Below are 25,946 nucleotides of genomic sequence, written 5' to 3'. Positions count from 1 at the left end.
AAGACCATTTTTGTTCAATATTATAAAAAAAATAAAAATTAATTTGTTAATTTTAATTTTAGAGTATATATCCAAACCGATTCTTAAGAAATTTTGTGTCGGACATTTTTGTCTCAAAGAAAAATTTATTACATTGAATTTTTTGAACTTTATAAAAATAAGACATATAAGTTATTCCGTCACATTTTTAAAGACATATTTATCCAAATAAAAATAACAAATTTAGACTAAGATATGGACTTATATGTATCTTATTTTTGTAAAGTTCAAGAACCTCAATTTAATAAAAGTTTTTTATGAACAAAAATGTATAATGCAAAATTTCTTAAGAACCTATTTGAATGTATAATCTTAATTTTATTAAAAATAATTTATCTAATAAAAAAATTATTAACAACGAATTTTGGACAATGCTAAAAAGATATATACTTTTCTCATTATTGGATGGATATGAGTTTTGCGTGAAGTAAATTTTGCACTCTTAGAATATATTTAAATTAAAGTTAAAATATAATAATAGAAAAATACATACATACAAGTGTAAATAGTTACTTTTTTTTATTCGTTTAATAAGTATTAAAATTTAAATTTTTTCTTATATACATACTAATTCATTAATTAAATTACAATAAATTCTTAAATAAAATCAAATTTATTACGGATAAATTATTAATCTGTCGAAAAAGAAATACATACATGTATCTAAAACTAAAAATAAATACAAGAAATATGATGCTAGACACGCATTTTTGTGATATTTTTTTACAATCTCGTTACGTTACTAACAGCATTTCTGCAAATATCTACCAACTCTTATTTATAACTGTATTTAATGAAAGTGTCTTTGTGAATGTGTCTAATAAAAATATTTTTTTTATAATTGTGTTTAATAGAAGTGTCTTTATATATATATTTTTTAGATGTGTCTCTTTATATATGTATTTAAAATATAATAATTAATCATTGTTGATAATAAGTTGACAGATAATATATTAGTACCCTATATTTTTCTATTTTTTTATTCCAAAACAATTATCAAATATAACCTTTCATAATATTGAAATAATATATCGATTTATTAAGTGTGTATATATAATACAAAACAATATATTATATATACACACCAACATTTTAAAGTGGATATATAATTAAAATTTTGTTTTAATATTTTTAAAATAGTCATGTTTTAGTCATTTTAATCGTTTGTATTAATTGATTGATATATAGGATTTTTATTTTATTTTGGAAGAGAGAGAAAATGAGGAGAAAAAAGTGGAATAGACCTCCAAATGGTGAAGCAAAGGACTATTTTATTTTTATGATGCGTTTGAGGATTTGATTAGATTGATGGAAGGGTGACTGCCATGGACTGTTGCTCTCCATTTGCAGTGTGTAGTGTAAAAATTGAGCAATACTAGAAAGCTACTAATAATAGCTATATAAGAACTCATGGGTCAGTCTTGTTTTTACCCTTTATTTCCTTTTGTTTATTTTTTATTTTTTGTTTTTATTTTTTTTATTTTTTTAAACCATGAGATATTGCTCCAAAGGGATTTTGGATTTAGTTTTGGTTTTCCCTTAAAAGGGTGGTGCAGACTCAAACTTTCATCGCCAGTTATATTAATGGTTACGTTAATATTCCTTCTTAAGTTGGTAGGTGGACATGGAAAAAGGGAAATGGTAGGGCTTTTGATGGAAATTTAGAAGGAAGAATTAAGAAGTGGTACAGTGCACTGTTAAGGGTAAAAAAATAATTTCTGGTAATTGCATTATATATTAATTCCTGATTCTTGACACTATTGTTTGAATGACAGTTCCTTTCAAATTTACCATAATGCCCCTGCAAATTTTTTTCTTTTAAAAGAGAAAAGTTAAATTGATGCATTCAGGTTTTGTCTACATCTTTATCATATTCGATATGAATCAAAGATAGAAAAATGAAATTATCACGATTCGTGAGAAATTTTTTTTTTTTGAAAAGAATAAGCAGAAATGGGCCTGTAGGATTCTCCTCAGAGTAATAAAAGATTAGGAAAATTTTTAAATGTTTCTAAAACTTGTCGAGTAATTTAAATGGTTGATTTTAATCAATATATTATATATTTTTTATAATTAAAATTAACAATTAAAATTATTAGATTATAAATATTTTAAAAATATTTAAAATTCTTTTTAATATTGCTAGATAAATAAATCATTACTCAATTAAATTTGTAATCAAATGTCTTGATAAAAAATAAAAAAAAATGAAATACACTTAAATTTCTTTTTTTTTCTTCTTCATGTTCTTTTATGTTCTTTTTTTTTCTTTCTTTTTTCTCTTATTCTTATTCTTCTTCCTCTTCAATCTTCTTCTTTTGTAGGTAATTTGCTGGTTTATTTTTTTATTTTTCTCCTTTTTTTACATTTTTTTATTTTTCTTTTTCTCCCTTACTCCTTTCTTCTTTTTCCTTTTCTTCATGTTCAGTTTTATATTTTTTTCTGTATTGTTCTAAGACATTTTTTTATGTCCTTTTTTAATTTCTGTGGTTGATTACCAAAAAATGGTGTTGATTTTAAAAAAAAATAATTTTTAGAGCCTTAGATAAAAAAGATACATACATATTCTCCTAACATTTTTCATTATCTGCATGCCAACTAGAAAAAGAAAAAAAAGTATAACAAAGGGTTTAGTTTATTTCATGATTTTTTGGAATAAAGATCATTTTTGTTTATTAATAATAATGATAAAATACAGAAAATATTATCGGAGTATGTAATGACATCCTAGATCTAAAAATAAATTAATTAAGAAAATCAAACTCCAAAAATAGAAAAAAAATTATTTATTTATTTTTGACTGATTACAAAGAGAAATTTAAACTACAATAAATCCAAATAACAACGAAAAAAGTTAATTACTGACTTAAGGCTCGTTTGATAAAATTTTTACGAAAATAGTTTATTAAACCTCACTTTTGAGAGATATAGCTTTTAAAATTGTAGTATATATATGTTTGCTGAATAAAAAAAAATTAATAACTACAAGCAACAATAATTTTATTTAATTAAAAAACATAAAAAACTTTAAAAAGATCATAATAAATATAAACATAAGAATAAATTTAAATATTTATTAATTTAAAAATATTATTTTAAGTATTTTAAAAGTATCTTTAACTTTTTAAAATTATAAATACAAACACATAATTTTATAAATTTATCCAATAAAAAAGGGGATATTTTTGCTTAATATAAACACAAATACTGTAAAAAAATTACCAAACCAAGCTTCAAACTAACCATGCAATATAGATAATAATTCTTTGTATCAAGGTCAAGATGAAAGAGAGCTTATTGATATCAACCAACAACAGCTAGATTTGTCAACAACGGATTCTATTATTTGCATCGTTGTTCTTATTTGCATATTTTTGCCATGGCAAAAATATTACTTGCGATGGGCGGGGGTTTTGTGAAATTTCTACAGGGATGGGAAATTGATATTATTCAAGAATATTCATATGTATCTATTTTTTGCATAGGAAGGAATTAAATGGGACTTGTGACGAAAATAAAATAGAAATAAGAGATATTTTTTTAAACACAAGAAAGGAATATACATCTGCTTTATGGATACTTATTGTCAATTTTAGGATACAATATTACTTTTTGACCATGTTTGATGTGTGTATTCTGAAATGTAACTAATTAATTAATGATACTACATACTACATACATTATTACATGGTGAATGCTATCCTACCATCTCTAAAATAACATGTAAGTTATCCTCTCTGATGTGTCATATTTTAATTGGGTGTTTATTTTAACCTGAGTTACCTCCTCCACTCTTTCGTCGTCGTTGCGCCTCCCAAGCATCACCGTCTCATTGGTATTTCGTTTTCCCTTCTCAAATCATTTTTTTAGAAAAGATACTCCAACTCTCTCTAATTGCGTTTACTCATCCCCACTCCTTCGTCGTCTTTATTACGCCTCCCAAGCATCACGGTCTCGATGGGTATCTTATCTTATCTTCCCAAATCATTCTTCCAGAAAAGGTACTCCAACTCTCTCTAATTGCATTTACTCTTCCCCATTGTACTCTTTCATCGTCGTCTTACGCCTCCCAAGCATCACCGTCTCATTGGGTGTCTTATTTTCTCTGCCCAAATTATTCTTCCAGAAGAAAAGGTATTCCAACTCTCTCTAATTGCGTTTACTCCTTTCCACTCTTTTGTCGTCATTGTTGTGTCTCCTAAATATCACTTTCTTATTGGCCGTCACCGTCTTCCAAGATATTATTAACTCTCATGAGATTAAGGTAACTCAGGTTAAAACAAACACCTAATTAAAGTATGACATATTAAAGAGGGTAACTTACATGTTACTTTAAAGAGGGTAGGATAGCATTCACTTTATTACATATAATAATTGATTTCAATTTTCACACTACACTAAATATAAATTATATATATATATATATATATATATATATATATATATATAATGAATTAATAGTCAAATTAATTTTTAAAAGATAAGATATTCTTTAAATTTATATTTAAAATTTTTTTTCAATCAAATTGGTCCTTTAAAATTACTAATTAATTATATTTGTCTTCTGATCACTTCACTAATAGTTTTTTTTAAAGAATGATGTAGTAAAATGTTAAATGATAATATATATAATACCTGATATGTCTAATTAGATATTAACCAAATATGTTTTATGAAATTTTATTAATTTAGTCATTTTTTTCAATCATAAAAATCCTATTCACAATGTGATCTAGTGACTAAATTGATAGATTTCGTAAACATATTTAATCAACATCGAATTGAATATGTTATGTATCATGTATGCTATTAGTTAATATTTTACATCATTAATCGTTGACGAAAATTATGAGTAAAATAACTAAAAGACAAATATAATTAATTCGTAATATTTAAAAGATTAATTTAATTAAAATAACTTTTCAAAAATAAATTTAAATAATATCTAATTTTTCAAAAACTAATTTCACTATTTACAGAAATCACCCGCGACCTATATAATTATGAAAAAAAAATATATACGTAGGGATAATGACTTGTTAGGGTGGCGTGTTTTTCTGAACGTTTTGATTCACGAATCATTTGACTTTATGAAAATTAAAAGTTAGTTTTTATAATTTACAGTGAAGAAAATATTGCTTAATTTAAATAATTTATTAATTATGTCACTTTAACGAAAAAACTAAACTAATCAGATTTACAAATATAAATGTTTTGCTTACTGAACCCCCAGTCAATCATTTATTCATTCTCTGAAAAATTAAACTACAAATTCGCACTCACACATATACAAGCAAGTAAAGGCAAGGGATTTCTATTGCTAATTTTAAATTTAATTTTATTTTGGATCTTATGAAATAATATATTAATATTTATAAAATCATATTTTATAAATAATTATTTAAAATTAAAAATAAAATTTATTATTTTAATATTTAATTTTAATTAAATTTATATTAAAATTTTATATTATTTTTAATTTCTATCAACATAATTATATATATAATAAAATTTATTTTTTTAATCAAAATAATATTTTTTTAAGATAAGACCAATTTTATTTTTTTTATTAATTTGATATAAATTTTAATTTTAAATTAATTTTTTTTCCAAAAAAAATATTTCATTAATAAAATGAAATGAAAGGTCACTAGGAACTACACAGGGGGCAATTTTGGAAAAGATCCAACAAAGACTATGGATAAAATTGAATTATATTGATTAAGTAACTTTTCTAATTCTTCAGAAGTTTCTTTTTCCTCTCTCTCACAAAGAACACCATGCCCGGTTCATCTTCTTCATCTTCTTCATCTCCTCTACATGGATCGGTGAGCCGCTTCAACACATATCCAAGGTGTCCTCCGCTCTTTATTAAAGACCAATTCATTCCATGCTTTCCAGATCTGCCAGCACAAGTTCACTGCTAGCTCTATATCACTTGAATAGTTGTGACTTCTAAGTCTGGTTGCTTATATGACTCTAACCATCGCTTCCATGGTTCCGTTTATTGTGCAGGAACTTCAAGCTCCGCGAGCCTCCATGCTTCCACTGAGTCCGGACAGTAAAAAATGCAATGACCCACTAATTCTTCTTCCATTTGGTAATGAATACACATCGGGTTAGAAGAAGCGATTTTGGAATGCAACTTTTGGTTAACTAGTAAGCCTTCATGAGTCATCTTTCAGATAAAATTTTTTACTCTAGGTTGGTTGTTCATCTTCCATATGTTCATCCAAAACTCTTGTTGCTTGCATCGATAAAAAAGACACGCTGCTGGAGGGTGGTAGAAGAAGAATGCTACTTGGTAACCTGACGCTACAAAATATCCACCGTTGTTGGTTCGCATCCAGGTTAGTTTATCGTCTCCTTCACATATAGGAGTATTGATGATTGCTTCAGTGATTTCTGGTTGAAAAAATTTTGCTATTTTATCCTAGTCCCAAGTTTTGTTAGGCAAAATTAGTTCTGAGACCCACTGAGGGGTTCGATCAGTGTTTTGATTAGAAATAGGCATGATTGCAGTGTAGTCATTGACCCATGAATCTGTATGAATATTCATCATATTTTTCCTACTAATTTTTTAAATTAGTCCTTTTTCCAGGACTTTTCTGCCTTCGAAGACACTCCTCCAGCCCCATGATGGGTTATTCCCTGTCTCTGCTCTCAGAAAATTTGTGAACTCGTAGTATTTGCTCCTATAGACTTTATTAAGTAGAGAATTCAACTTAGTAAGTAGCCTCCAGCCTTGTTTTGCAAGCATTGTAAGGTTGAAAGCCTTTAGGTCTTTGAAATTTAGTCCTCCTTAGTTTCTAGGTCTACATGTAATCTACCAACTTATCCATTGAATCTTTCTCTCTCTATTTTTTTGTCCCTACCAAAACTATAAGATAGTGTGCTGTAACTCCTCTAATAAAGTTTCAGGAAATCGAAAATAACTCAGAGTATAGATGGGAATTGCAGTAGCTACTGCCTTTATCAAAATCTCTCGACCGCTAGGAGAAAGTAGGGCTCGTTTCTATTGTTGGAGTTTTTGGCAGACCTTGTCTTTAGTATAATTGAAAGTAGCTCTCTTGGACCTCTGAATAACTAACGGTAACCCCAAATACTTATTTTGATTTCCAACATGCGGAACCATAAGAAGATTATTCAATTGGTCTCGGGTTTGAAGCGGTCTATTTTTGCTGAAGAAAATAGATAACTTGTCTAGATTAACCACTTGGCCACTTATACCCTCGTAGGTCTGTAAGATACTTAGTAAGCCTCGGAAGTCTCCTTCTGTAGCTTTGCTAAATAAAATTGAATCATCTGCAAAAGATAGATGGGTAACTCTGGGGCATCTGTGATTCAGTCTCAAACCAGAAAGATCTTGTCTCTGTTTTTCTCTGTGGAGCAGATGGGAGAGACTCTCTGCACAAAATAGAAATAGATAGGGAGAAAGAGGGTCACCTTGATGCAACCCTCTACATGGTTTAAAATAACCATGTGGTTGACCATCCACAGTAACAAAGTAAGATACCGTCGTCACACATTCCTTTATCCAGTCCAGCCATTTATCGCAAAAATCCAACTTTTTCATCATCGCCCAAACAAAAGACCATTCAACTCTATCATAAGTCTTACTCATATCAAGCTTTAGAGCTAAGTCACAGTCACCATATCTCTTATTTTTTCAGGAAATGCATAAATTCGTGAGCAATAAGAACATTATCACTAATCAGCCTCCCTTTAACAAAGGCACTTTGATTGTCACTAATCACTCTATTCATGACTGTTTGCATTCGGTGTACTAAAATCTTAGAGATAATTTTGTAAAACACACTACTAAGACTTATAGGCCGAATACGCTTCATAGAGCTCACATTATCAGCTTTGGGAATAAGGCAGATATGAGTGTGATTAAAAGCTTTCAAAATTTTACCTCCAAAGAAAAAACTTCGGACCACTCTGATCACATCATCCTTAATTATCCCCCAAAAGTATTGAAAGAATTTAGCTGTAAATCCGTCATCCCCAGGAGCTGAAAAGGTATTGATAGAAAAAACTGCTGACTTGATTTTCGCATCCAAAACTGGCCGAATCAACCTTTTGTTTGTGGCTGCATCAATTTTCAGAGGCACATGTTGAATCTCCTTCTCCAGATCAGCCGGGTTGTTAGAGGCAAAAAGATTCACAAAGTAATCCTCTGCGATTTGAGCAATTCCATCCGGGTCTGTTGCTAAATTTCCTTCTTCATCCTCCATAACACACACCTTATTCCTCTTTGATCTTGATTTGAATTTAGAGTGGAAGAATTTAGTATTTCTATCTCCCCAATTCAGCCATTGAACCCTGAATTTTTCTCTCCAATACCTTTTCTCATCCTCCACAGCTTCTTCAAGTTCTTCTTCCAATATCCGAATCTCTGTGGGATTAACATGGCTTCCTTTTTCGTATTCAGCAACCAACCGTTCCTTAATGTATGAAATTTGGACTTGGGAGTTAGTGGGGGAGTTCCTTTGCCAGTCCACCAGCCGATACCTACAGTTTTTTAGCTTTCCAGCCAACTTAAACATTGGAGATCCAGAGATTTCTATTTTCCATGCTTCCTTGATTAAAGCCACCATCTCCTCCTTTTCACACCATCTTTCTTGGAAGCAGAATCTTCTTTTAAATATCCTTTGTTGTCGATCGTCACATAACAAAATAGATTTGTGGTTTGACCCAATGCAATCTAAATGCGTCACGAATGCATTCGGTCAAGCCACTCTCCACTCATTAGTGACTAGCACCCTATCTAGTCTCTCCCGTATCAGGTTACCTCAAAATTGATGGTTGCTCCAAGTGAATTTTCCTCCTTCGAAGCCCATATCCACCAACTCACCCTCATTGATAAAGTCATTAAATTCTTGAATTGAGGATTCTGCCTTATTTCGACCACCTTCCTTTTCATGATGGAATCTGATTGCATTAAAGTCCCTTATCACAATCATCTTTTCGTCCCCAATCTAAACTCTTTGCAGTATTCTTTCGAATTGTTCTCTTCTTCTTGTTTCTTCTGTGGCTAAATAAACTCCAATTGCCTCCCATTATTGATTAGATTCCACATGGTGACACTTAAAGTGAATAAAGAAACTTTCTTGCTCAATAACTTGCAAATTAATACCTTCCTTCTATGCGACTGCCATGCCTCCTGCCTGACCTATCGGATCCACCGTGAAACAATTTGTAAAACATGCCCTCTTAACAACCCTCTCCACTGTCAAAGCATTGTTTTTAGTTTCACATAGAAATAATGCTTCGGGAGAATGGGATATTGTGATCCCTTGGATGTTGTGAACTTTCAGGGGGTTTCCCAAACCCGACAGTTCCACATCAGCATCTTCATCCCTCTTTGGGTGCCATATGTTGGGTGGCACCTTCTCCTATGCTTGCTGATGTATCCACTACTTGACACTGTCTCTTCCTATTCGTCATGTCTTGCAACCCCATATTGCTCCTCTTGGATCCTAAGACCGATTTGAGGGTTGGTTTCCTTCGGGATAACTTTTTTAACTTCAGCTTGCTGCCTCCATTACCCTCCTCACTTCGACTTGTTGCTTTGAAAGTGAATAAACTGTTAGAATTTCCAGCTTCTATCAAATTCTCCTCCCTTCCCTTGTTCTGTTTTCTTCTTTCCAGCCTTGGGTCACTCTCTCCCACTTCCTCTTGTTCTCCTCCCCCTTCTAGGATTTGGTTTTTTGGTTTGAAACGTACCTCAACTCCACTATTTTGTGAATTACCTTCTTGAACTAATAAGCTAGCAAATACACGTATTAGATTTACTGATTTAGGCTTCCTTGACGTTTGTCTCCTCTCCTCCTCCTTTTTAGGTTTGTTGGGATTTTGGTTCTCCTTTGGATTTTCTATTTTTCTCCCCACTTGTTCAACTCTCAGTCACGAACTCCATTGTTCCTCCTTTGACTGTCCAACCGCTGTATCCTCTAAATTCTGCTGGCAATTTCTCACTTCATGACCAATAAAACCACAATAATAACAAAAGTTACCGATACATTCGTATTTCAGGTTCACCTCTATTACTTTCTGATTATTGCCTGAAATTTTAATGGATCTTTTTAGTGATTTTGTGATGTCCAGCATCACTTTCGTCTTCAGCAATCGATCCTCCTTACCCCCTTATTGAAAAAACATCTGTCTCTAACACGCTCCTAAGTGTTTCTCCTACTTTGCTGCTCAGGTTTCTTATTTTGCATTTTTCTTGTAATCCCCATAGTTGAACCCAAGTTGGAACCATTGCAAACTTCTTATCTTTAATCTCCAAGTCTTCATTCCACCTTTGTAGATTCAAAATGTAGTTTTTGAAAAGTCAAAGTGCACCTCTTTCAATCCTGATCAAGTCCGTTTCATTGTCGAAGAAGAATTGGAACAAGTCACCCCCTCCCCTCCCATGATCCATAATTTTAAAACCTATCGGTTGGCTCCAGATCGCATATAAAGCTGCCTCAATAGTCTTTGGACTAATTTTTTGATTTGAAAACAACCTGCATACAAGATTCCTCGAGCATGTTCCTATCCCATCCTTTATATCCTCATCATTGAACAGAATGATTGTTTCTTCATCTATCACAGTAGTATTGATAGCATGAATTTGATCAACAGCATGTGCTGCTATTGTTCCTTAGTAGTCTTCTATGAGACGGCCTCACAATTAAGGATTCTCTTAAAAATCTCTAACAAAGCAGAATACACAAACAAACCCTAGAAAACAGGACACATTTTAAAAAAAGTATTAACACTAAATATAATAATAAAATATAAAGTTTAAACAGATATAATAATAATAATAATAATAATAATAATAATAATAATAATAATAATAATAATAATAATAATAATAATAATATAGTTCAGCAATAATAATATTAATAAATAATTATAAAGTATTAATAAAGTAAACAAATGATAAATAACATAAAAATCAAAAAATCAAAACGGCAGTAATTCGCGCTGAGCCAACAAGATATAATATTAATAATAATAATAGTAATTATAACGCAATCAGAACAACAATAATCCACTGGACCGAGAAAATAAAAGATAAATAATAAATATAATAATAACTTTAACCGAATCCCACATGGAAATAGACAACAGATAAAATAATTAGATGCGAGAAAATAAAACATTAATAGGATATAAATAATTATAGTAATATAATAGCTTATTAGAATCTTGAGTAATAAGATTGAAAAACTTGCAGATGAATATTAGAGAATGAGAGAAGAAGGTAAATTTGATAGATTGAATATGATAGAATGAATATTAGGAAAAATTCTGTTTTTTTAAAGAGTAAAGTTATTATATATAGCATATACAGAAGTCATTCCTGATTAGGGTAGAAAGATTAATCTACCTTCTAACTAATCATAATAGAATAGAAAATTAATTCACTACTCTAACACCCCCCTCAAAATGAGGTACTTGATCTGTCATGTACTCTCAGTTTGATTCTAAATTTCTGAAATGCTGGCAATGAGAGAGGTTTAGTAAGAGTATCTGCTATCTGATCTGTTGAAGGTATATGCATGACAAAAAATTCTCTGCGGTTGACTAGATTTCTGATAAAGTGTAAGTCTAGCTCCAAGTGCTTGCACCTGCTATGAAGGACAGGATTAACAGCTAGAAGGCAAGTGGACTGGTTATCGCAGTAGATGGTAGGTGAAATTTTTTGAGGAATGTGCAGCTCCTCGAGCAACTGTTGAAGAGACATAATTTCAGTTTGTGCAGCAGCTATAGATCTATATTCTGCTTCAGTACTGCTTCTGCTGAGTTTGGTTTGTTTATTACTTTTTCAGGAGACTAGATTGTTGCCAAGATACACACAAAAGTCTGTAATAGATTTTCTGTCATCTAAGTCACCATGTTTGACACTTCATAAGTGCTTGAAATTCAAGGTCCATGGCTTGTTTCCAATGTGGAGAGGCTAGAGTTTGAGCTACAGTCTTAGGGATGTTGTGTATCAAATCAGTGGTTGTAGGTTTGGAAGTAGTTGTGGTAGCTAAAGTTCTAGGTTTAGTAATTCCAGATTTTGATCGAGTTACCATGGCATGAGTGTTATTGGGTAGGGATGGAGTCAGAGAGATAGGGGGTAAGACAAAGTCAATGTCTCCAATTGGTATAGATGAATCTGATGTACTAGAAGCTGAATGTGGAGTTGTGTTGCTAGATAAAGTGTTTGATGTAGATGTAGGAGTGGATGGACAAGTATTAGGTTGTTCTAAACGAGGGGGTTGACCAAGAGATTGATGGGACGATGTACTAGTTGAAGGGGAAAGAGGGAAGGAGGCTATATTAGTCGGTGGAGTAATATAAAAAATAGGATTCTCAGCCAATGCTACAGATTCAGACTTATTAGAAGAGGAATCAGACTTAGAAAACATAATACTATAGGGAAACACAGATTCATTAAAATTAACATGTCTTGCTAGGTATATTTTTCCATTTTTTGCCATACACCTATAGCCTTTGTGATTAGCATCATACCTTAAAAACAAACATTGTTCTGATTTATATGCAAACTTTACCTTATTATATGGTCTTAAGAAAGGGTAACATGCACAACAAAAAATTTTTAAAAAATTATAGTCTGGTTTTTTATTAAACAACATCTCAAAAGGACTTTTAGCTTGTAATACCTTCGTAGGGAGTCTATTGATGATACAAGCTGCACTAATGAAGGCATCTTCCCAGAAAGTCATGGGTAAGGAAGCTGTGGCAAGTAAAGAGAGGCCCATCTCTGTGATGTGCCTATGTTTTCTTTCCACACTACCTTGTTGATGATGCGTGTAACCACAAGACTGTCTGTGCAAAATGCCTTCTGATGCCAAGAATAAAGTAAAATCTTTTGAAAGAAATTTCATACCTTTATCCGATTGTATTGCTTTGATTTTGTGACCACTTTGCTTCTCCATAAAAGCTTTATAAGTTTGAAATGCAACGAATGCTTGTGATTTGTTAGTCAGCAAATAAAGACAAGTATATTTTGTATATGCATCAACAAAACATATATAGTATCGAAATCCATTTCTAGAGTTCATGGGGGCGGGTCCCCAAATGTCTACAAAAACAAGTTGTAAGGGTTGGGTATAGGAAGTTTCAAAAGCAGGAAAATGTAAGCGATGCATCTTTGCCATAGAACATATTTCACATACATGTTGAAATTTAGTAGCAGAACCAGAAAAATTATAAGTTTGATTAAGAACAGTAAGAACAGTCTGAATAGCATTATGGCCTAACCTCTTGTGCCATAATTGCACATCTTTATTTTTATTTGTCGGAAAATTAAAGGCCGAATCCAAACATGAGTCTAATACATGTGAATTACTAAAATCAGAAAGAGGCACAGTGTTGATTACAATGGATTTAGTTTGAGGCTGCTGAAGAGTAGCATTATTACAAACAATTTTAGATTTAGTAGTCAAAGATCTTGGGATCCTAAGGTTATCTAAGGTATAAATCCCATTCCTAGCATTGCCTTGTAGGAGTAGGTTCTTGGTATCCTGGTCACGAATTAAGCAAACATCAGGCCAGAATTCAAAATAAATATGGTTATCAAAGGCAAATTTTGAAACACTTAATAGATTCTGCGTAATTTGAGGAACATGAAGAAGATTATTCAGACAAGAAGCAATGTTAGTGGAAGGATCAAAAAGAATCGAGGAACCTGAAGAAGAGATCGGTATACCTGCCCCATTACCTACATAAAGCTGGTCTGAATTAAGATTCGTGGAAGAGGCAGTGAGTAAATTGTTGGAGTCTGGGGTAATGTGGTGACTTGCTCCTGAATCCGGGAACCAAGAAGCTTCACTAACGGATGATGGTGTAGAAATATAAGCTCTTGGTTGATGAAAGGTGGAAGACGAAAGTGGTGGCTGGGAATTTCCATATGGTATCTGAAGTTGATTAGAGGAATTAGCCATATTTGGTTGAAAAGATGTATCAAATCAATGATAACAGTTCCAAACCACATGGCCAGAACGACCGCATAGTTGACATTGGGGTCTTTGATTCGTGAATCCAAACCTCCCACCTCCTCGAAAGCCTCTTCCACTTCTACCTCTTCTCGCTCCTCCTCCTCTGTTGAAGTTGAAGGGTTGAGTGAAGTTGGCAATCGGCATAGCTATTCCAGGATTCTTGTGTCTGTCAAGCATATTTTCAAATGCCAAAAGGAAAGATTCAGCCTCTACAACCTTGAAGGAGCCCAATCTTGACATTACCGAAGCGTTGTAGACAGTGTACTCATCTGAGAGACCATCAAGAATAGCTTGAATATGGACATCCTCATAAACTTGATAGCCAATTGCAAATAGAGAATCTACTAGTTTTCGAATATGAGTAAGATAATCAGGTACGGTGCCCGTCTTCTTCACGGACTTGAGCTGCGATTTGAGGCTCTAAACGTGAGCTGAGGATGCGGCGGTGAAGTAATCATCAATCTTTTCCCAAACTAGATGAAACCTGGTGAGATGTATGACCTTGCTTTTGAAGTTAGTGGTCATGGATGCCATGATCCAAGTAGTGAGGGTTAGGTCTCGGAGACGCCATTTCTTGAAGTCTGCCAATTCGGTAGCGGTTTTCTTTGCCTCATCTGTAGCAAATTGAAGAGGAATCTTCGCTGGGTTTAAGTGATCTTCCAAATCGAGACTCTGGATGGTGAGTAACGCGAGATACCTCCAGGTTGAATAGTTGTCTTCATTCAATTTGTCAGCTATGACAGTGTGTGGTTTTTTGGTGGTGGAGTCGTTGAGCTCGATTTCCATGGTGAAACGAAAAAAGAAAATTTCAAGAACCTAAACTCTTGATACCATATTAGAATCTTGAGTAACAAGATTGAAGAACTTGCAGATGAATATTAGAGAATAAGAGAAGAAGGTAAATTTGATAGATTGAATATGATAGAATGAATATTAGGAAAAATTCTGTTTCTTCAAAGAGTAAAGTTATTATATATAGCATATATATAAGTCATCCCTGATTAGGGTAGAAAGACTAATCTACCCTCTAACTAATCATAATAGAATAGAAAATTAATTCACTACTCTAACAGCCAAAAAAATTTATTTAGAAAAAAATATATCTACCTAAAAACTTTAATATTCTCACCTCTTTTTTTTCTTTTTTTTTCTCTCTTTCCATTCTGAGTTCTTTCTGTAGCATTTTTACTATCAGAAGGTCACACTTTCAGCTGCATTATTCTAATAGAGCAAATACTATGACGACTTTCATACATATATAATATTAAAATCAAAATTTTTACTTCAAAATTGTATTGCTGTTTTTTTTTAAATAAAAATATTTTTTCTTTCTCACGCATACATACATATAAATTATCATAATACTATTACATCCACAATTCGAATAATTATACAAGCACACACACACACACACACACACACACACACACACATATATATATATATATATATATATATATATATATATAATAAATTACTATAATAAATCAAGTGGCTTCCAAAATAACCCAAATTCCCCCAAACAAAAATGGCTTCCTGAATGTCCTAAGATACATTTTTATATAAATCGAATATGCTAGATTCGAAATGATTTACATGCATACACAAATTGAATCTTATTATTTCGATTTAGTGTGTGTCTTTAGTTCGAAGCTATTTGTTTCGATTTATAGCCTATGTACATTTACATGCAATTTAAATCTAGCATATTCGATTAGTTTCTTTAATCGAATTTAATATATTCGATTTATATAGAAATGTATCTTGAGACATTCAGGAAGCCATTTTCGTTTTGGAAGATCTGGGTAATTTTGGGAGCCACTTAGTTTATTATAGTCATTTATCCTATATATATATATATATATATATATATATATATATATATATATATATATATATATCTCACAAGAATCATAACTCCTATCCTACTTTACAAAAATATAAATCTCAATAACAAGGCGAGGGAAAAGACTTCTATAATAATACAACCATAAAACGTAAAAATCACGTCGTAAGCTTCCTCATCCGCTTCTTGAAATAGAAGTCTATAGGGGTGAGAACATCGTCCTTGTAGGTTCTCAATAGAGGATTTAAGAATTGTCATAAGAGGATACGTATAAATAAAAGAATAGACTTCAAACGTAGTGATTATCGTTAGTCTTATGAATCTTTTCAAAAACCAACAGTTACTTACTCAAAACCAAAATTCATGCTTCCATTATAAAATCTTAAAAGTCACTTAAACTGTAACACTCTACCACACAAAACTTTATGCTTAAGTTCGTAAATCAGAAGTGGTGAGGTATTACAACCTCTAAAAGTGAAATGCGTACATAGGCACATATGAAAAGAAATTTAACTAGGAGCTTTGAAAAAAACGTTGAACAAAACAAACAAAAAACTCATCGCATCGAAACGGTTAAGCGTAAAGAGGGATACATAACATCGTATAGTAAAGATAATGTACATATATATACATGAAATTCCAAAAAGATATAAGTAGCAAGTTCTTAACTCGACCTGCGAAGTAAAGGCCGACCAGAGGGTAATTATATATACATATAACCCAAAATATTTTCAAAAGATGAAGTAAAATCCTGTTTCTCCAAATCAACCTCTAGGAGGGACAAAATACAAATATACACGAGATGGAGGACCTATATACATATATACATATACAAGGTACAAAATACAAAGTCCAAAAGTAGATCTTCGCTTTAGCAGAGTCTCCAGTATACTCAACGAGGTACCTCACGTCCTACATTTGAAAAATAACAATATATGTCTGGAATGAGAATCGGGGGTTCTCAGTATGAAAAATGTGCCCGTATAGATAATAAATAATATCCCGGAAAGTCAGAGGCACTCCAAACCTCCAGCAACCTATAATCGTATCTTAAAGTTTTCACTAAACCAAAATTAAAGTGAATATGTCTAAGGGATCTAATATAATCTAACTCTTCGTTTCCTTTCTCAGTAGAAGTAGGCTTAATCATGCTATCCACAACAGCAATCCCCCTAAAGCATTGGAATGATGCCTTTTTATCTGCTACCTATGTCATTAATAGGTTGCCATCTACTGTTCTCTCCAATAAACTTCCAAATGAAATGCTTAATAAATGTGTTCCAGATTACAAATTTTAAAGGTTTATGATTGTGGATGTTATCCTCTACTTACACCCTACAATTATGCTAAATTCTCTTATGAATCAGACTTTGTGTCTTTTTGGGATATGCTCTCTCTCATAAAGGTTATAAATGTTTGAATTCAGAAGGGAAGAATTTTATAACTAGAATTTTTACTGGATGAGCAATTGTTTCCGTACAATTCTATGTTTTCTACTAACATTACATCAACTACAAAGAAATTCACAACATCAACTATTCTACCTATTCCTCTCATTACTTTACCAACAATCAATTCATTTGATAATCCATCTCTACACCATCTTTTTCATCCTCCACTTTACAACCATTATTACAAACTGAAACACCTAACTTACAATTCATTAATACCTCCAACGCTAATTTAGATACGTCACCACAATCTGAAATTTCACCTATACCAATCTCTAGTATTGAAATTCATTTACCCCTATAGAATCCAACTCTAATACTAATATTCATCATATGGCAATTCAATCTAAGACTGGATCCTTTGGGTTCAAAATTTTTCAAACAAGCATAAAACCACCACCATACTTAGTCAATAAAGTGTCTACATTAGTCAAACAGGCTCTAATAACAACCCACTAGACACAGGAAATGAAAGAAGAATTGGCAGCTCTGCATAGGAATCAAACATGGATAGTAGTTGATCCTCCTTATAGAAGCATTATGATTGGATGTCGCTGGGTATATGCAATCTTGAAGCATCCCAATGGCACTATTCTTGAATACAAAGCAAGATTAGTTATCAAAGAATTTCATCAAAAAGAGAGAATTGATTATGATCAAGTATTTACACTAGTGATAAAATTAGCAACAATCAGAATTATTCTCACCATTGCTATTACAAGATCATGGCCAATTTGTCAATTCGATTTCAACAATGCTTTTCTTAATGGTGAACTTCAAGAGACTGTCTATATGCAACAACCACCTGCCTTTCCTCAAGGTTCTTCAAATTTTAGCTCAATAAATCTATTTATGACTTAAAACAAGTTCCAAGAGCTTGGTTTACTAAACTGGCATCTATCTTATCACATTTTGGATTCAAAAACACAAAGTCATATCCCTCTCTCTTCACTCGAATTACTGCAGCTTCAACTATTTATGCTTTAGTTTATGTAGATGACATTTTTGTTACCTCTAATGATAATACAGAAATTACAACTCTTATACATCAATTACACTCTCTTTTCACACTTATGGACTTAGATGAATTCAATTATTTTCTAGGAATAGAAACTACTAAAACTGTTTCAGGCTTATATATCCTATCTCAATCTAAATACATTAGAGATCTTCTCACTCAAGCTCACATGCAAGAAGCACGTCCAATGCCAACTCCTATGATCACTTCTACTAAACTATCTATTCATGGTAGTGATATTTATGAGAATCTCACTAACTACCGTTCCATTGTAGGAGCTCTATAATATGCTACTTTGACACGGACGGATATAGCATATGTTGTGAACAAAGTTTCACATTACATGCACAATCCCTTATTGTCCCATTGGAAGTGTGTCAAATGCATATTGAGATATTTAGCAGGTACTAGTGATTAAAAAATTCTATTTCAACCCTGTACTGACTTAAAATTGTTTGCTTTTGCAGATTCGGATTAGGAATCTTATTTAGATGATAGATGATCTACCACTGATTTTCGCATTTATTTGGGAACCAATCTTGTATCTTAGGCTAGAAGAAAGCAATATTCGGTGAGTAAATCAAGTACAGAGGCTGAATTTCAAAATATTGTAGTAGCTGAAATTGATTTGAAATGGATCTTAAATCTTCTTTCTGAACTTAATATCAAATGATCTAATACACTAGTGATTTATAATGATAACATCAGTGTAGTTATGCTTACAGCTAATCATATTCTACATAATAAGACAAAGCAATTTGATTTGGACCTTCATTCAGTTAGAGAAAAGATCAACAGATAGCAACTAGTAGTTATGATAGACGATCTGATTTAGATGATAGACGATCTAACACTGATTTTCGCATTTATTTGGAAACCGATCTTGTAATTTAAGCTAGCAAAAAATAATATTCAGTGAGTAAATCAAGTACAGAGGCTGAATTTCAAAGCATTGCAGTAGCTAAAATTGATTTGAAATGGATCTTAAATCTTCTTTTTGAACTGAATATCAAATAGTCCAATACACCAGTGATTTATAGTGATAACATCAGTGCAGTTATGCTTACAGCTAATCATATTCTACGCAATAAAACAAAACACTTTAATTTGGACTTTCATTCAGTTAGAAAAAAAAAATCAACAAACAACAACTAGTAGTTATCCACATCCCTACTACAGACTAAGTGGCAAATTTATTAACCAAGCCTCTCTCCTCTCCTAAGTTTAATAGGTTCAAATTCAAATTCAGGATCTTGTCCAAACTGACCATAAATTTGCAGGAGGTATTGAGTATAGAAAGTATAAGGGATGTAACTTAGTGTGCAAGAAATTCAAAAATGAAAAATGTACACTACAATTCTGTTAATCTGTTAGTTTCGGTTTCTATTAGTATTAGTCTTCTGTTAGGAACATTGTTGTATATAATAATATCCATCTCTTGTGTAAAGTTAAGTTCTGTTTGAAAAAATCATTCAATATATTTTTACTCTCTACATCTCCTCTTCCTTCTTAATTAGCAGAAAATTAATTCTGTTCTAATTTTTACAGCAATCTATTCTTCTATTCCTTGATTTCTGGTACCTATCAGATCAAATAATTTTTTATTTTCCTACGTAGTACATTCAAGTGGGGCAATCAATCTACTGAATAATTCAATTCCAGAGAGTGAAATATTTGTCTCTCAATAATATTTTTTAATTGTTGCTTTGCTGTCCATGACAAATCTCGTACCATGGGTTTAGACAGCTTTGTATTTAATAACATTTTTTTATATATATAAGTTTGCAAAATTCGTCCAATCTAAAAGTGTTATTGGTTACGCGCGTCCCCCTCTGAATGTTCAAATCACAAGAGTCCCGAAATATATATTTAATTTTATATTCCTATCTTTTAAATAGAAAATGTATGTACATCCGTAAAATTGAAGTCATTATTTTCAAAATTACATGTGAGAAAAAAAAAAGCGAATCTAATAAGTGCCTTGAATTTCAAACACATGAATAAATAATGTAGTAAATTAATAAACACACCCCTCAAATTAAAGCTTTAATTAGTGGGTGGACCATTCTAGCTAGTTGGAGCTAAGAAAAATATATTTAGGGTATCTTCATATTAAATGTGTATTAGCTTTCAAAGTAATTAAATGTAGCTTTCAAAGCACACTTGACAATTCATGAAAGTGACTCTCACATCATAAAATTTATAAACAATTCAATCATATAGCATTTTCACTTAGGCGTGTTATATTCAATTATTCACTTACTTTGAAATCAAACTTCATGCAGTAAGAAACTGAGAATCTAGCTATTGTAACTAGCTAGGTCAGCTTAGATTGTATTATGGCTCTCGCAAAATTAGTGCTACATTCACTGCTATTTAGAGTGGTAGTGTGGTACCAAACCAATCACTTACCACCACGGAGAAGGTATTAACGGGGCATTATTATTTTATTTGTAATATAGAAAAATAATATTTATAGTATTTTTGTATATATATATATATTTTATGATATAAAAATATTTTTTTATCTTTTTTTTATTAATTATCTAACATTCATATATACTAGCTAAAAACTGAGTTATTATTTATTATGGTATATTTGATAAAAAGGTACATATATATATATATATATATATATATATATATATATATTCATATATAAATTTGTATATATTTTCACATATTACATAATTCGTCTATAATATTTTTTATCTATTTTTAAGTTATCTTGTTATTGCAAGAAGGGAATAAAAATGGAATAAAATATTTTAATGACATAAAATTTATCTGTAATAAAATTGTTTTATTTTAAGCAACAGATTTATATATTACGCACTCAAATTTTATTATCATCTAAGTTCAATTAAGTAAGTCTAACACCAATAAAAATTAGTCTCATTAAAAGAACATGTAACACGCGCCCGAAATCTCAAACAAATGTTACTTCTTGTCTCGCGCTCTAATATGAAGAACCATTCACATCTTCTACTCAAAACTGCAACAAAGAAATTTGAAATCTCCCTCAAAATCTCTCAAAAATTTTTCAAATTTTCTACAAAAACTACAGAAAAATTCAATTCTGCGTTTGAGATCATTAACAAAAATTATAGAAAAAGAACAACAAAACTTTCTCAAGGTACTGGCGAAACTACTTGTTCATTATGCTCAATTTTCTACTTTGCATTTCAACTAATTTGGTTTAGGGTTTAGTAGATCGAATTCGTTCATTTAGTAAATCGAGTTTCTCTAATTCAATTTTTTCTTATTTTTCTCTGTAACTAGGGCATCATAAATAATTTTGGTTTATTTCTTAGTTTATTTGAGGTTCATTTGGATGCAGAAATGAATTCTATGTGTTTTTGTAGATGATTGAGTTTTTTTGACTGCTTGTTTAAATCTGAACTAATTTCAGTTCATTTGTGAATTAACTGAGGTTTACTTGATACTGCTGTTAAGTATTAACCAAATTTTTTATTCCTTAATTTTCTCTGGTGCCATCATTAAATAATTTCAGTTCATTTGGATCTAAAAATGAATTCAATGTGTTTTGTTGATGATTGAGTCTTTTTGACTGCTTGTTCAAATCTGAACTAATTTCGGTTCATTTATGAATTAACTGGAGTTTACTTGATATTGCTGTTAAGTATTGACCAAATTTTTAATTTTTTTAATTTTTTCTAGTACCATCATTAAATAATTTTGGTTCCTATCTTAGTTTATTTGAGATTCATTTGGATCCAAAAATGAATTCAATGTGTTTTTGTTAATGATTGAATCTTTTTTACTCCTTGTTTCAATCTAAACTAATTTCGGTTCATTTATAAATTAATTGAGGTTCGCTTGATACTGTTATTAAATATTGAACAAATTTTTTATTTCTTATAGGTAAGTATCATTAAACATAGTTAATTCTCTACTTCTAAATTAATACATATTAATAAATTTTTTTCAATTTAGGGACAAGTTGATGTTTTCAGCCATGAATATGGTCCAACCATTCTCTTAGACAAGATAAATAAATTGAAAGACAAAGTTATTGAGGAATCTGAAGGCATAAGAATTTCAAAGCCATCTGCTGCCCTCTCAAATCCTTTCTGTAAATTATCATATGAAAATATAGAAAGTAAATAGGTTTAATCTTTTAAATTGTAATGAATTTCTATTGATATTTTTTAACACTATTTTGTAAAGAATTATAAAGAGGCAAACACTTCTTTGATTCTTTGTAAATATTAATATATATATTTAAAAATCTTTTTTTAAATTTCTTTTGGTTTATTTGTTGAAAATGTATGAATTGTATTGAGATCACATTAATTTGAATGAATCTAGATTCACACTGAATAGATTGAATGTATTTATCAAACTTTAACGGCGGCAAAAATTCAAATGAATTAAAATTTAGACACAAATGAACTGAAATTTATTCTAATAAACAGCTAAATTGTTTACCACAACACAATTGCAGAAACTAATTTAAAAAACTAAAAAGTGACTATTTAATAAAACATAATACAAATCAGAAATTAACCCTTATTTTCATCAAGTGTCTTGAAAGTCATCTCAACTTTTGGGATAAATTGTTCATCGACAATACATCTGGACTACAAATTAACCGAAATATAATTATAACAACACCATTATGTAATAATAAATGAACTAAAAATTGTGGATCATATAAATTCAGAAACTTTTGCATTCTATCCAAATTCAAATTCATAAACAACACGAATTTTAGCAAAAAAGAATAAAATTATTCATTATCGCTTTATTCAATTGTCTTAAATTCCATTTTATTCCATTCAATTTGTCTTAAAAGTTATCTCAAACTTTGGGACAAATTGTTCATCAACAACATACATGGACTACAAATAAACAGAAATGTGTTTATAACAACACCATTGTGTAATAACAAATGAACCAAAAATTGTACATTCTATAAATTCAGAAATTCATGCATTCTATCCAAATTTAAATTCATAAACAACACTGATTTTAACAAAGAAGAATGAAATTATTCATTATTATTTTATTCAATTGCATTAGATTCTATTCCATTCTATTCAATTTAAAATTGTTGAAGAATGAAATTAGATAAAATTAAAAACGATCCAAACCTCGTCCACTTGATTCGATTCAGAAGAATAATCTAAATCGCCCTTATTCAATTTATTTAAACTTGAATCATTCATCGTTTTAGAATATGCAAAACGTAAATGATTTTAATTATACTATTCAATTTCAAAAATAAAAACAAATGCATATCAAAATTCTCAAGCGAAAGAAAATAGAATTTGTGGAGAACACAAAGAAATCGAAAAAAATAAAATTTTGAAGAAAAAAAGATAATAATTAAACATAAACACAAAGAATATTTACGTTGAAAAAGAACGAATAAAAAAATTTACATTAAAAATCTGTTTTAAATAACGCGTAACTTTAAATCACTTGATTAGATTTAATTAGTAAATCATTTGAATGGATAGCATTTTTGTTTAAGCAAACATATCCGTCTTATCGGACATAAAATATGGGGAAATTACTATGAAAGAGACTAATATATAATTTTACAAGTAAATCTAATTCATAGAAGTTTTCATAACATTTTTACAAATAAACATTATTTGAGTTTGGGATAAGGGTGATACGGTCATTCCTCAGCAAGAGTGAGAATGGTCTTTTCATGCATGAAACAGCTGTGACAAGGTCATTTTTTTCTACAGCTCAATCAATAATATGATGAATCTATGACTCTTTCATAAAGCAGCCATGCATGGTACAAGAATAATGCATTCTTCTATCCATACACATTGATGCATGTCCAATAATAAAAGGTGTTTTTTATTGTTAAAAAACAATAAAAAATTACTTGAAGCTAATTATTTTTAAGTGAAAACCAATCTATAAATAGAATATTTTTCATGACCGAATATAAATTAATTTTTCAGAATAAAATATTTTTTTATAATTAAAATTTATGAAAAAATTTAAAAATATTTTAATTTAATTTAATTTTACTTTAAAACGTTTTGAAATAAATTTTATTTATATTCTTGTCATTAATTTTTACAATAAACATTTTTTTTCAATTTTATTCTGTCAAATAGATGAAAAAAATTAAAATTTTACGTAAAATCAAAATAATAAATTAAATATGTAAACAATAAAATTATAATAAATTGTAAAATTGTGTTATTTAATATAAATATTATAAAATCGATTGACTCATTTAAACAATAATATAAAAAAAATTAAAAAATAAACCGAGATTATAGCTATCATATCGTAAATAATAACTGCGATATACACATTCACCTCCATCCTCGTCACTATCCTACTTCCACTGCCCTCACCACCACTATAGATGTTACCAACAACAAAAACAAATTGAAAACGACAATTAACAAATAAACACATGGCGGGGTTTCCGATTCTTCTTGCGGGATAGATAGGAGATTTGTGGGTTGAAATTCTGTTTGTTGTAGTTGTTGATCTTGTTCTTGTTGGGTTGTGGTATTTGCATTTTGAGGGGATTTAGATGGGTAGTATGTGAGGATTTGAATCACTCATAACATGCATTGTTTTGAGTTATTGAGAGAGGAAGAGAGAGTGAATGGGAGGGCTCGTTCACTGTGAAGTGTGAAGATTTATTTTATTGTAGTTTGGGTGGAAGAATGGCTTTTTTTTTTTCATTTAAATAAAAAAATTTATTTATCCATTTAAATTAATATTCATTTGTATATTTAGTTTTATTTTTGCAGTAAAAGACTGCAAAAGTTGGTAGTGAAAATAGATAAACAAATTGTCTCATATTTTTTAATTACTACCAGTGAAAATAGAAAAAAGATGAATCTTTTTCCTTTTTTTACCATTTTCGTTAGCAGTGGTTGAAAAAATGTGGGAGAAAAAAATTAATCTATTTTTGCTAATAGTATGTTTAAAAATAAAAATTAAATCTGTTTCATTTTTGCTGACACAGTCACCAAAAATTATAGAAGAGTAGTTAACCACGACATACAATGCAATGGTAATAATATTTTTTAAAAAATATAAACTAGTAAATAATTAATTTATTTTAATTATTTAAAAAATAAAATTGAATATAGAGGTATTTTAACAATTTTAGGTAACTTAAAAGACAAAAATATATTTTATTTTTATTATAATTATTTTCATATCTTTTTCCATCTCTATTATTTAAGAGTAGGATAACGTATGTTTTCTATCATTTAAATTTGGTGATTATTTCAGCGCAACATACCGGTATGAAAAAAATTTAAACAAATAAAAATAGGATATATGAAATATATTATCTACATTAACATTTAATTTTTTAAAAAAATATACATTATATCATTATTTTTACGAAAACATCTTTATAATTTAATAAAAATAAAAAATATTTTTATTTAATTTTATAAAAAGACATAAATATCCTTACTTTTTTTAAGACAAAAATACTCTTTTAAATCAATAAAATTTTAAAATTCAATCAATCTTAATTTTATATTTTCAAATTTCAAATAATTTGAATAATAAAACAAAAACATATTTGAGAATAAAAAAAATCAAAAATTGTTCTT

General features: G+C 30.2%; 1 protein-coding gene across 1 annotated transcript; it reads left to right on the top strand.

Moving 5' to 3' along the window:
* Positions 1-17,813: 17,813 nt before the first annotated feature.
* LOC130962653 (uncharacterized mitochondrial protein AtMg00820-like) lies at positions 17,814-18,841 on the top strand. Its single transcript, XM_057888841.1, has 2 exons — positions 17,814-18,165; positions 18,831-18,841. Exons 1-2 carry the CDS (start codon positions 17,814-17,816, stop codon positions 18,839-18,841), a joined length of 363 nt encoding a protein of 120 aa, XP_057744824.1.
* The last annotated feature ends 7,105 nt before the right edge of the window (positions 18,842-25,946 follow it).

Source organism: Arachis stenosperma, chromosome 2 (genome assembly GCF_014773155.1).
Source record: "Arachis stenosperma cultivar V10309 chromosome 2, arast.V10309.gnm1.PFL2, whole genome shotgun sequence".
Lineage (NCBI taxonomy): Eukaryota > Viridiplantae > Streptophyta > Magnoliopsida > Fabales > Fabaceae > Arachis > Arachis stenosperma.
This window is presented reverse-complemented; position numbering and strand designations above follow the sequence as displayed.

Excerpts from the sequence above, each read along its gene's own strand:
- LOC130962653 (XM_057888841.1), top strand. The coding sequence starts at position 17,814 with ATGAAAGAAGAATTGGCAGCTCTGCATAGGAATCAAACATGGATAGTA.